Below are 13,758 nucleotides of genomic sequence, written 5' to 3' on the forward strand. Positions count from 1 at the left end.
CATTCCCCTCTTCCAGCCATGGTAGTTCGCTTAACCTTACTATTTTACAGGTGGGCTACACCCCAACCCCGGCGCCCTCATACCCCTACACATTAAATATACCAACTCCAAGATCGCACTGCAGTGAGGAAATGGGCTGCGTCCCTGTTCCTCACTGAAGCGAGATCTCCCTCCACAGTCCTGGCACGTTGCTTGTCAAAAGGTCGAGTGCACCATGCAACTCAACGAATCTCGGTCATCCACTTTTGGTTCCATTTCCTGCCCCTTGGAAATCGTAATTTCGCACATCGGATGTTCAGCTGCCTGCCATTCGGGTAAGTCACAGTAAACCATATTTTGCCATTACAAACAGCAACATTATGTTCTATGCCTATAATTTAAACCATCTTTCTTATGGTCCATTCATCATGCCCAACTCAACACTTACAAACCCTACTATCTTTACAGACTTCTCTAAGGTGAATTTACCTAAACTTCATGATGACCTGAGGAGTTTCAAGACCCTTCCCTTCTCCTTAAAGATCCAACAGCAAGGAATGCCACAATTGTGCAGATAGATTCTATTCTCACCTCAATTAAGTTGAGATCTGTTACAAATACAGTGCTAAGTTTATGAATAAACTCCTTTGCTAGAATATTGGCATAAATATAAACAATCATTATAACAAGTGAAAATTCCCCTCTTCAGTATGAACAAATTGAGAAGTCCACACTTCAAAATAAACTCAAAAAGTTAAACAAAGAGCATAGAAATAAAATAAAATCTTCCAAGGTTAACTATGCATTGAAAATTGCCACCTCTGTCAAAGGTGATCACAAGTTCTTCAACTATGTCACGAACCTTAGAAACACCACCTAGCACTGCTCAAGAGCTGATACATAGCTCCACTTATTCATCCCCTAAAGATGTAGCAGACATATTGCCAGACAAATTTACTTGAAACTTCACTCCCTTCATCTACCTATCTCTCAAATTCTTGATGCCATGCCAGCCTTTCCAAGAAATATCACACCAAAACATGGCCTAAAGTCTCTCTATGAGGTGAGAAATATTAGTGCCATGGGGCCCAATAACGTGCTGCATTATTTCTTTGCCAGTGTGAAGCACTGTTTCACTGACCCATTCCACAATCTATTCAACCTCAACCTTCTTTCTGGCTTCATGCCTGACCCACACAGAACTGTGTTGGTTATCCCCCCGACACAATGGAAGCTGCACCACTGATCCTGGAAACTACAGATCCATAATCCTCACAAGCCTTAACTGTACGGCAAATAAACACATCATTATGGATGTTACACATATGAATGTCGGCAGCCTAAATCCCCTTGGCATAAATCAGTGTGGGTTTGGAAGAGCATATCGTAACCTGGTTAACTTTTTTGACAGAGTCACTGAGGCACTGGATGAGGGCACATCAGTACAGACATACAGCTTACCTTGACTTGGCCAAATCCACTGACACCATTCCTCACTCCTGCATCACAGATAAGCTTTTTAAACTAACTGTAAACCCTTACATTACATAATGAGTAGCAAAACTTCTGCAAAGACACAATCAAGCAAATTAATACTGGCAGCACACACTCCTCCGAGACTCATTACTCCCTAAGGGAGTTGTTACTGGGGTCACTATTGTTTTGTACAAACTTCTCTGATATCAAAGCCCATAACAAGAGTCTTGGGCTGATAAAGTGTGCCCAGATTTGTAAACTTGGAGTCATTGTCAACTCCCCTGGAGACTCCTAGACTCTATACGAGGGACTAACATGTAACCAAATCTTGTCATGACTATGGTCTTAATCTAAATGCAATAAAAGTACAACACTGTTTATTCTGATAAACAGGATCACCCCTTGCTTCTACAACAACAGTAACCCTCTCAAGACTGACACAGTAAAAGAGACCTTGGCACATTTCTTGACAGAGCTCTCTCTTTAGAGCACCATGTACCCATAGTAGTTAGGAAATCATTCTGTTTAACCCAGCTGATTGCCAAGGATATTTCCTCCCGGTCTAAAAATGTTGTTATACCTTTCTGACCCTCTGTTATTAGTCTCACAATTTAATACCGTGCCCCCTTCTGCATGTTCCTATCTAGACACATGATCCAACCTGAAAGACATCAATGTTAAATCATGCGTCTTGAGTTTTATTACCTATGCAGAACCTCTTAGAACTCTAGCTTTCTTCTCTGCCTCACAGAGACACCCTTGGGATTGACTTTTGGCTGACCTATAAAATATCAAATGACTCTGTGTGACCTCTTTCATATTAACAAATCTGTCAGCAACATTAATACCCATAGGAATGACCTAACCTTCACCGAAACATAAACCAACCTGCTGATGTGATATATACTTCACTCAAAAAATTCTTTCCACTGAAATTGACCCCCCCCCCTTCACAATTTGAAAACAAAATGAACTAAAATAAAAGAATTAGTGGACACAGAAATGCATTTAAAGTTGAGGTATACACCTTCTCCTCAGGTTCATACTTCCGTATGCTTAGCTTGTGTAGCAGTCTTGGCTGTGTGTTGCAACTGTAGACACTGGATTCCCGCTAGTGGGGGGGGGGGGGGGGGTAGGAAGGCATGTTGGCCTAATGCCAAACCTTGGCAACTGCAGTACACTGATGAGCGGCTGCTGAAATGTCATCTCCTGCTTTCTTCTACCATCCAAAAGACGTCCCACATTTGAGTTAGTAAAACTGAAAAAAATAATTTGGTGTGCTGATCCAGTCAGAATGCTTTCCCCATAAACTTAAAATAGATAAAATGTAACTTTTTAACTTCAGTGCCCAAGTCTCGGGTCCAGTTAGTAGCCAAAAATACTGTGAATAAAGGTGATTAATCTATAAATGTTTCATTAACTACTAGAAAGCCAGAAACATGAAACTAACCATTCAGTACAATGCATCAAAACACTTTGTATAAAAATGGGTCTTGGGTACACAGTTCCTATTTTACTCTGTACTTAACCACATTTATAGGCAATGTCCCAGGAAAAAAAAGAATAATTGTCAGCAAGGGAATAAGAATAGGTATTTAACTGAGAAATACTCACCATAAGAGTTACAAATGATATGCGTCTCTGGGTGAGACTTGGACAGCACTCTATCACACCAGGAGGGAACATTTGTGCGCACCTGGAGAAAAGAATGTACTGGGTCAAGACAGCATATCCAAAATGATTCATCCCACACAGCTGGAGGTAATGTTTGTTTTACTAAAAAAAAAAATCACATTTACAAATTTCATTGAAGTCTACAAAGCAACTGAAACCCTACATGCAGTAATATTAGAACTGAGAGGTATACCCAATATGCACATTTCTACTAATCAGTACAAATCCTGGTGATTGGGCCAGTTTCATCCCATGCACTTAATAGGTTCACATGCACATTTCCCTTAACCAGTACAAATCCTGGTGATTAGGCCAATTTCATCCCGTGCACTTAATTTCCAGGATCTACTACTAAATGTGTCCCCATTTCCTCCCTCAGGTTGTCACAATGTCTGCACAGTATTTTTCTAGGGTCCAGGCACCTAGGCAGCGATACATTTCCCTGTGGTACACTTGGTTGGGAACAGATTACTGAAGTGACATTCAGCTGCAGAGAAATATGGCTGTTGAAAACTCCCTATGGGCTGGACCCAGGGAAAGGCAGTTGCTGACCAGTGTTTTTCTGAGATGTCAGACTAAACAGAGGAGCACAAATGAGTCTTGCTTGTACCTGTACAGAATAAAAGTGACAAAGGAGAGTTGAATTTTTCAAGAACAGACATGTTCTAGAACAGAACAGGAAAGTGAGACATTTGTAAGAGTAGACTGGAAGCAGTTTGAAGAAAAAAAGATAGAAAAATGGGTTCAGGCACCTAGGCAGTGAGACATTTCTCTGTGCTGCATTTGGTTGGCTAAACATGGCAGAGGTTGTATTCAGTTGCACAGAAATATGACTGTTGTGAATTCCTTGTGGGCAAAGAGAAGACTGTGGTGCCATGTCCACAATTTTAATAACCAAAGCCACATGAGGAAATAATGTCCATGGCCCCAAAGGCAAAATGAGATAGCAGGCAGTATGGTAGGCATCGGCAGCAGAGTGGTCATTGGTAATGTCAGTGGCAGTAAAAATGCAGTGCACAGTGGGCAGTGCCTTTATAATTGGTGTGTGTGGACCACTACCCCCATGACAGTGTCTAGGGAACATTACCTAAAATGCATACTGGAGCTTAAATGTGACTGCAGTAGCATGCAGAATTTCCTCCATGCTGTAAGCACACTTCTACATATTGTAGTTACATAAGTATGTACTATACACTGAGCAAACAATCATTACTTCTTATTCCCCCACGTATTTTGGTTATTAAAGCTGTGGGCATGGTAGTGTGTGCTTCTCTTTGCCCACAGGGAATTTGCAACAGCTATATTTCCCTGCAGTTGAATGTCACTTCAGTCATGTGTCCTCAACCAAATGTACCACATGGAAATGTCTCACTGCCTAGGTGCCTGAACCCATCTCTCCCCCAATCAATCAATAAATCAAAATAACCGTTCAAAACCTTCTTCTCTGAAAAAATGTAATAATGATAATAATAGTGATGATAATAATAATAATAAAATAATTCAGTCATTTTTGATAGACTGAGACTCATGACTTGCAGAAGTCCCCACTCATTCCCTTCAGGGCACATGCTGACAACAGTTGTTCTTTATTGTAACTCATGGCTCATCCTACATAACATTTCAGATGCCCCATGTAACCTAAGTACTGCAAGCATGCTCCTAGCTAGCTCCATGGCAATGAGAGATGGAGCTACCAGAACTGCAGACAATACTCAAATGTCATCAGGAAACAGTGGCTCCACTTCTGCCGGTAATATCTCACCCAGTGCATGAGAACATTCCATAATCACTCTTCCTAATGTGCTGAGAACCTTATATTGCTACTATAATCACACCAGGAGCCCATCTTGTTTACTGTGCCCTAAATATACTTATAAATTAGGTTCTAAAAACTGATTGTTAACAAGTGCGTGCCAAGACTAACACGCAACCCATGTAAATAGTTAAATGTACATGACATGCTGTGTCAACAACCACACAGTATAACAGCAATGAACGTGGCATCCATTTAAGTGTCAAAGACTCTAAATGGAAAGCCAGCCACCGCTATGTACATACCAAATTTTTTACCACATTTTTCACCCAGTGTTTTCCCCACTGACCATAAGTGCCACAAATCAAGCTATTAAATAAAGCACTCAGTCATTAATGAAAGGGATAAGAGCATAAGGACAACCTGTCTGACTGTCACACTGCATGTTATATGTCCCTAAATTCCCATGTTATACCTTGAGGCAGTTATTACACACTCTTCTGCATAATTTTCAACTAGTTAGCCAAAAGTGGCTGGGCTCAGTTTGAGAAGGCCAGCAGGCTGTGGTACCGTAGATGACAATATGGGTCAAGTCTGGTACAGCTAAGTCCCTCATCCATTTCTTCAGAGACAGAACAGGCCACTTGCTGCTAGACTCCACTCTTCCGCATTACTGGACAGATCAATCTTAGTTCACTAGTACTGCAGTGAGATGTCTTGCTTCTGTGGTACTAGGTTGGTATTGTGGTGTATGTGTGCATTTTAATCTCACATTTAATACAAACCATGCCCACAAATCTTAATTTATAAACAAGAAAGGAGAATAAATACAATTTGATAAAAGTGGGACAAAGTTAATATGCAACACATGTACGTCTCATTTTAATGTTTTCCAATTTTTATACTATGTGCAGAATGTATTTATAGCATTAAAAAATGTACGTCTAAGTTGTACAATGCTTTGTTTTATCTTTGTCGTGCACTTCTGCATTTTCACCTTCTAATGTGTGTTTAGCATCTAGACGTAGACGGAAAAAGGTCCCTGTGGAACAGAAATGAATGAATAAATAAATATGCAAAGTGCAATAATATTTGCTACTTAAAAGTAATATCTCTGCATTTGATTAAGAATAACATGGAATGAATATTTTCACAACTGCAGCGACACTCCATTAAACTGAACTAAACACTTGTAACATTACCACAAGCTAAAATGGACAGGATGGAGCCCCAACTACAACTGCTAGTGTTCATTTGAATAAAGGCCTAGGTGCTAAAGGAGCAGGATGAAGAGAGACAAAAGTGATGGGCCACTCATCTTTTTCTGGCAGGCAGGAGAGTGACACATCTCTGATGCATGTACCACTGATGCCCTCTGGTGGATATTGGAGGTCTTTATGGAAACCTACAGCTTCTAAATAGAAGGCAGGGCTACTTATGGGCTTACTCACAGAAGTCTCTGTTTGTAATAATATTTACCCTGTTGAACAAGGCTGAGTATGTGAAAAGGTATAAAATAAGCCTCAGGTAAAAAGACTGCTGTCTGCAAGATGGCCCAACCATGGTTACACACGGCCGTGGCTACAGGTTCTAATCATCACCAAGAATGGAGTGAAAAAAATGAAAACAAAACAATGAATTCCACATAGTCACTGGTCTTATACTTAATGCTCATTGCCATTCACCAAAAGTTTTAAGTGGATACTCTGGAATGAGCGCATGTTTTTATAAATGCACAGTGAAAGATACACAATGACTGAATGAGGAGGCATTAGACAAAATATGCATTCAACAATATTTACTGAATTTTAGTGATGAAGTCAAATGGCACACCGATCCAATGACTGGTAACTTCCCTGTAAAGATACAGCTATAGTATTATAATTACAGCCACTACTTGTGTTCACATATGCTACACTACCCTTAATTTAAAAGAAAGCTGCAGTAAAAATGTGTTCAACTTAACACCAAATGTGATGTCTGCATATTGATGCAGCCTATGTTCTGTCCATGGTGCACATTAATACACTGACAAATGACAAGCTAAAATCACTAAAAGCCAACAAAACGAAGATCCTTCAATTCTCTCCCTCAAAATCCTCCCCTCTTGATAAAAACTCACTTCAAATTACCAGCCTTAACAACTCCACTATCGAGATCGTACCCTCCGCCAAACTTCTTGGTGTCACCATTGATGATCACCTAAAATTTAACACTCATATCCAGCTAAACATCAAGAAAACACACATAAAATTTGGCCTACTTTACAGAAACAACCACTTCCTCTCTCCTACCACCAGACTAACTCTAGCCACAACCTATCTCCTTCCCTCTCTACTGTATGGCGCTCCTCTGCTCACTAATTTATCTTCCACACTTACTTCCAAACTGGAAGAATGTTACAACAAAATCTCCTGATTCTTCACCAATGCCAAATCCTCCTCTCATCATTGCACCTCCCTTCACTCATTAAACTGGCTTGAACTCCCCAAAAAACTTGACTTTCTCCAAATAACCACACCCCACAAATTATTGTTCCAACCCACTAACTGCCCTGCACTATCCAATATACTACAACCATATACCCCCCCTCAGATCCCTTAGATCTAACAAAACCTGATTACTGTTCAAAAACCCAAGCGCCCAGCTGGTCAGCTTCTGTTATCCTTTTCCCTAGCTAAAAAAATGGAATACTCTGCCCACCACACTGAGGACCTGTGACAACCTTAACTTTAAAATTTAACTTCATTCCTACCTCTATCCAAACAGGAAATGCAACTATACTCTTCAGCCCATACCTCTCAAGCTTTCCTCCCCCTTTACTCCTGGATAGCCTTCTTACCTTCCTAACCTCACTCTCAAATGTAGATTGTATATGTAACTAAACAGTAAAATCTAGCTATTATGCTATATGCCTGTCTTTTTCTCCTGAACAAAACTGTAATTGTTTGTTTTTTTCTTTTTTGAATGCAACCTGTTGTTTGTAATGCAAACTGTCTTTGAAACTATTCATGTAAGTAAACTTTGTGTTGTGGAGCTTTTCTCCCCGGGCCTCCAAGAAAATGGGCCCTCCAAGCCCAGTGGACCTCCCCGGTCATCAAACTGGAATGAATAAATAAATAAAATAGTGTTTAGAAAAATAACCACTTCAAAGTGCACTTAAGAGTCTACATAACGTACAGTCATGGCATATTACTGGTTTCAGGATCAGTCCCCATATTTAACTACCTATTCACAGTGGGTCGATCTAGAGCTACAGTAATATCTGGAGTAGCAGCTTGCTGTACAGTTACATACCATCATGACTGAGCTGAACAAATTTCTGATACTCCAAATCTTGACCTTGAATTTGAGAAAGGCTTGTGGGAAACATTTTGATAATGGTGGTGTTTTCCCTAGCTCAGAGACTTGAGGTAAGTCTTAGTACTCCGACAACTAAAAAATAAGCTAGTCTGAAAGAGACTCAGTTAAATTCAATGTTTTCTGCTTCTTTTTGTTTCTTTATTTTTCCTTTTAGGTTCATAGGTTCATACTAGGCTATCTGCCCAAGGGCATTTATAAGCCTAGCCCATAGTTATGTGGCTTTCGCCACCCCTTTAGTTTGAATAAAAACTATGCCTATCATTTTGCTGTGCCTCTGTCAAGCAGTGACACTGAAGTAATCCCTGGGGTATATCTGCAATCTCCCATCCATTGGTCAAGATTCCTCTTGAACAAGGCCAGAGAGGTGCTCTGCCTCACATGTACCGGGATTTTGTTCCACAGCATAGGGAGTCTCTGGGTGATGAATCTGTCCCTCCAGCACGTTCTATTTATAACCGTGTCAAGGTTTAAGTCTCCGCCCTTGTGGTTCTGAGGGATCTAGATTTTTGAGGTGAAGCATATTCATCAAATCTGGGTTTGACATGGCCTTATATGTCAGGCACAGGTCACCTCTGAGCAAGCGGTATGAGACTGAATAGAGCTGGAGTTCTTTCAGTCGGACAGCATAAGACATATTTTTGAGACCCTTTATCCTTTTGGTGAGGAACTTTTGGGGCCTTTCAAGCTGCAGCAGGTGTCTGGTCAGATACATTCTGAACGAGGCATTGTACTCAATCATAGGTCTAATGAGTGATGAGTACAGGGGACGATGACCTCCCTTGATCTAGATGTGAATCCCTTCATGATCAGGTGGGCGATATAGAAGGTTTTCCTAACTACTTTAGCAACATGAGTGTCAAGCGAAGGCTACTGTCAACCTGGGTCCCCAGATCCCTGATGACTTTTCTGTGCTCAGTGGATTGCCATCTATATGGTAGCTAGGGGTAACCTTGTTTTTCCCGAAGGGTATGACCATGCATTTTTTGGCGTTTAACTTCAGGCCATGGCTCTGGCACCAGGTATCCGTTTCTGTGAGGCCCTTCTGGAGGATATCTGTGTCAGATGTGTTTTCGACTATGGCCCAGTTTGCAGTCATCTGCAAACTTTGTCAGCCATAACCCTCCTGTGTTTGCTTGTACTTCAGAAAAGTAGATGCCGAACAAGAGTGGACCCAGGACTGAGCCCTGTGGGACACCACTTGTGACAGGCTTTGAGTCTGACATGGCTCCAGCAACTCTGACCCTGTGGGTTCTGTCACTTAGCCAGTTTGCAACCCATCTTGTGATGTATGGGTTTACATTCAAGCTGATGAGTTTTTCGATGATACCTGAGTGGGGTATTGTGTCGAAGGCCTTTGCCAGGTCGAGGTAGGCTGTATGGACTGCCTTTCCCTCATCAATGGCCTTGGTGACAGTCTAGAAAAAGTCAACCAAGTTTAAGAGGCAGGATCTGCCTTTGACAAAGCCAAACTGGGTTGGATCCAAAGTCTGCAAGTTCCCTATGTCTTTATTTATGAGTTCCATTATGATCCTCTCCATGGCTTTGCAGATAAGGCTTGTCAAGCTAATGGGGCGGTAATTTCCAGGGTCTGTGGAGGCACCGCCCTTGTGAAGTGGGACCACAGTCGCCGTGCGCCACTCCTTGGGTACGTATCCTGAGGTGAGGCTAAGATTAAACAGCTGTCCTAACTGTGGGTTTAATTCCTCGTTGAGTTTGTGAAGCACACAGCCGGGGACACCATCCGGTCCCATGGATGCTGTGTTTTTTGCCTTAGTGAGGGCAGTTCTCACCTGGGCGTTGGAGATGTTTGGGGGGCTACAATCCTCTGGAATAGATATCTCTCCTTTTGGGGGGGAGGGGGGGAACCTGATTTGTTCATCAGGTTTATCTCACTAGGCTAGTGGCCACTTTTCAGGGAAGAATTAAGGTGATATTTATACCACTAGAGGAAATTTGGCCAGGGTATTAGGGAACTTCCCCTGCTCTTTTCTGTGGGATCTTTTACATCCACCTGAGCTACCACCAACACAAGCAAATGAGACATCACTTTAATGTCTAATTTGAAGAACAGCACACTCTGGAGTACAGCAACCCCTTATGCAGCACTACATCATCGGCATTCGATCTACCTGGTGCGAGAATAAAACCCAAAGCCTTCTGCACCAAAGGAGTATGTGCTAACTGTTGCACCACTGACACTGCAACCTGGAGCCCAGGATGTAGCACAATTCATCAATTTGGCTAGACAAATCACTGCAGCAGGTACTCTACTTTTTCAGTATATTCAGACCAAAGTTCACACTCATCATCACTTTCTCCTTTTAGCAATTTAGTGATATTCTTAAAAGATCTATCATTATAAAACGTCTACCTGTGAGGTCTTTCAGTAATTCTTAGACTTTTGGGGAATAATATCAAATATGAAGGAGGCAGTTTAGCTTTAAGATGTCTTCTGATTAACAGGTGTGCTGATGAATATCCTAAAAGTTGCTAAATCATACTTGTATATTACATAAATGAAAATAAAAACAGCAATCCGAAATGTCAGACCTAGCACACTTCCTGATCAGATTTTTTTATAGGCCAGAGCTGTCTGTTGGTGCAGATAGTGTCTGTGAGCTGTAATTCCCTCGGTACAGGGTTTGATTCCCTCAGTCCCCATTTAGCTTAACCAGACAATATTTGAGGGCAACTGGGAATTTGGGTGAGGCTTCTCAACTGCATGCTTGGCAACTACCTATGAACATACTTCCACTTGCCCACTGATTTGCAGATATCTATGACTCGAGGTATTATGTTCAAGTTCACACTGATTCACAGAGGAAGAGAATTATTGGCTTACAAACAGGGAACCACAGCATATTTTTTTTTACTTCATTTGTTATATCATTTCTAGTAAAGACAGATTTCAGTAGAGTGGTAACTAGTAATTGAGCTATTATCGTGCTTTCTAAATAATATAAAAAAGATAATGGAAATTTTTACATTAAAACACAGCTACTCTCACTTTCTCTTAAGGAAGATCTGGTACTTCATGCAGTAACATTTCCCCTCCTTGATTCCGATTTCTAGATCCGCCACAAACTATGTATCCTTGAACCATCCGCTCACTCTTCTCAAGTCATCGTAAGCTCATAAAGACCAATCGTGCTCTTTTCTTGCATTTTGTTATTTACAGACGTGGCTCTGGATTCAGTGTAAAGTGGCATTCTTCACCTGAAGAGAAATAACTCTGCCATTCCTGAATATTAAAACCTTGTACACATGAAAGTCATCATGACACAGAAATGATATTCCAATTTCTGAGAGAAGGAATTAACGCTGTCTGGTCACCCATTCATAACAATATCTCACAGCAGATGCATGTCCTACTCCTCTCTTGTACAAATGCTTAGCTCTTTTAGCTTCTCAGCTTAGAGAGGCAGTTGTGAGATTATTCAAAGAAATTCAACATATTTTTCTAGTAGGCCCTCTTTATACTGTCAGGAGTTTGTAACAGTCATATGCATCAACTTACCTGCTTTGTAGTGAATTTTAATATTGGATTTGGTAAGCTTGATACGTTTCTTTTACATCTAGGTGATACTTTATGAAGAGAATTTTTAACAAACTCTAGTGACTCTGAATTTTCCTCCATTATGATTAATTTACCACAGATGATAATTATCAGACTTATGACAAAAAAAAAACTATGGCTAGCATATCTTTCTTTATCTGTGCATAATACAACTTTTAACACATTTCTTTCAAATTTTAAATGGCAACATAACTTTACACATAATAAAAAAGAAAATAAACCACAGTATTTCTATTACGTCATGCAATGCACACACATTTTCTTTTTAATACTTCATAGGTATATACTAGGCTTACAATTATGGCCTTTATAAGCCTAGCCATGCAATCCAAATAAATCTCACAAATTATCATGCCTTAGAGGTTATTTTAACGGATGTAGGTTAGCTAGATCATGATTTAATAATGGCTTCCACTATCCATCTGAGACAAGTGCCAAACCAGGGATGAATTTCTCATTTACCAGCCACAGGCCCAGGTTATGCCTGAATAGGGTTAGAGAAGAGCTCTGCCTCACATGGATGGGAAGCCTTTTCCACAGAATTATGATTCTCATCTACCTTTGTCTATCCCTCCATGTCCTATTTGTGTCATGAGCAAATTGTAAGTTCTTAGATCTAATATTTCTGATGCTGTTTGCTTTGTGTCTGTGCAAAATGTCCATCAGAGTGGGACCCAAGTTTGCCTTAATCCTCTCAGCAGTCTGTAGGAAACGGAGTACAGAGATAGGGCTTTGAGGCGATCTGCAACAGGACATTGTGTTTATGCCCTGTAATTATTTTGTGAGCAACATCTGTGGATGTCCTAGTTGTTGCATATGCCTGGTGAGGTATACACCAAAGGGGATGTTATACTCCATGACTGCTCTGATGAGGCCCAGTACAGTCGGATGGTGACTTCCCAGGGTCCAGACACCATGCCCTTACTTATAAGTGGAGTGACACAGAATGATTTTCTTACTTCCGTAGACACATGCTGGCCAAAAGCCAGGTAACTATCAACATGTGCCCCCAAACCCTGGACTACTGGTTCTACACTTACAGGTGTTTTCTTAATGAGGTGGTTTCCCACAGTGGCCAGCTTTACAAAATGTACTATTATGCATTCTTTAGCATTAAGTTTTAAGCCGTGGCTTTGGCACGAGTCATTTGTCTATGTTAGACCTTCCTATAAGATGTTAATGGCAGTGTGTGATAGGAGGATTATATGACTGCTCCTAGTTTGCAGTCACCTGCAAAATTAGTCAGTTAGAGGTTTCTGACACTGGCCTTTGACTTCTGATAAGTAGATCCCAAAGAGGAGCAGACCCAGCACTGAGTCCTGAGGGACATCATTAGTGACCGTCCTTTTTGAGGAGGTGGTCTTCTCTATCTTAACTTCCTAGGTTCTATCTGTTAGCCATATGACTATCCAGTATATTGCATATGTGTTTATGCCTAATTCTGTAAGTTTGTCTCTGATGGGTATCGTATCAAATTAGCCAGATCAAGGTAAGCAGTATGCACTATTCTGCCCCCATCCATAGGCCTTTCAAAGAAGTCCACCAGATTTATTAGGCATGACCTTCCCTTGAAAAAACAAACTGGACTGGGTCTACTGTTGGAAGGTTTCCAATGTCATTACTAATAATTTCCATAATATTTCTTTTCATAGCGTTGCGTATGAGACGAGTCAAACTAATGGGTCTGCAGTTCCTGGTATAAATTGATGGTTTGTTCTTGTGCAGAGGGATAACCGTTGACGTCCTCTATTCTCATGTCACAAAGCCTGCTTGGAGGCTATGCTTGAATAGGGACTCCAACAGCCTTGACAGGTCACACTGCAGGCTACCTAGGAGGCATCCTGGGATATTTACTGGGGCTCATCAAAGCTGAGTGCTTGGCCTTAGAACACATCTAGGACCTGCTCCCTACTGATAGTTGGAGGGGCTATGTTTG

At 41.0% G+C, this 13,758-nt stretch overlaps 1 protein-coding gene across 1 annotated transcript in view; it reads right to left on the reverse strand.

The window, feature by feature from the left end:
- Positions 1-13,758, reverse strand: part of INPPL1 (inositol polyphosphate phosphatase like 1) — a 1,746,155-nt gene that overhangs the window by 512,820 nt on the left and 1,219,577 nt on the right. The window contains exon 18 of the mRNA XM_044073026.1: positions 3,070-3,151. Within this exon, the coding sequence (XP_043928961.1) occupies positions 3,070-3,151 (82 nt within the window). The remainder of the gene's footprint in view (positions 1-3,069; positions 3,152-13,758) is intronic.

Source organism: Protopterus annectens, chromosome 5.part1 (genome assembly GCF_019279795.1).
Source record: "Protopterus annectens isolate FY-2018-M chromosome 5.part1, PAN1.0, whole genome shotgun sequence".
Lineage (NCBI taxonomy): Eukaryota > Metazoa > Chordata > Ceratodontiformes > Protopteridae > Protopterus > Protopterus annectens.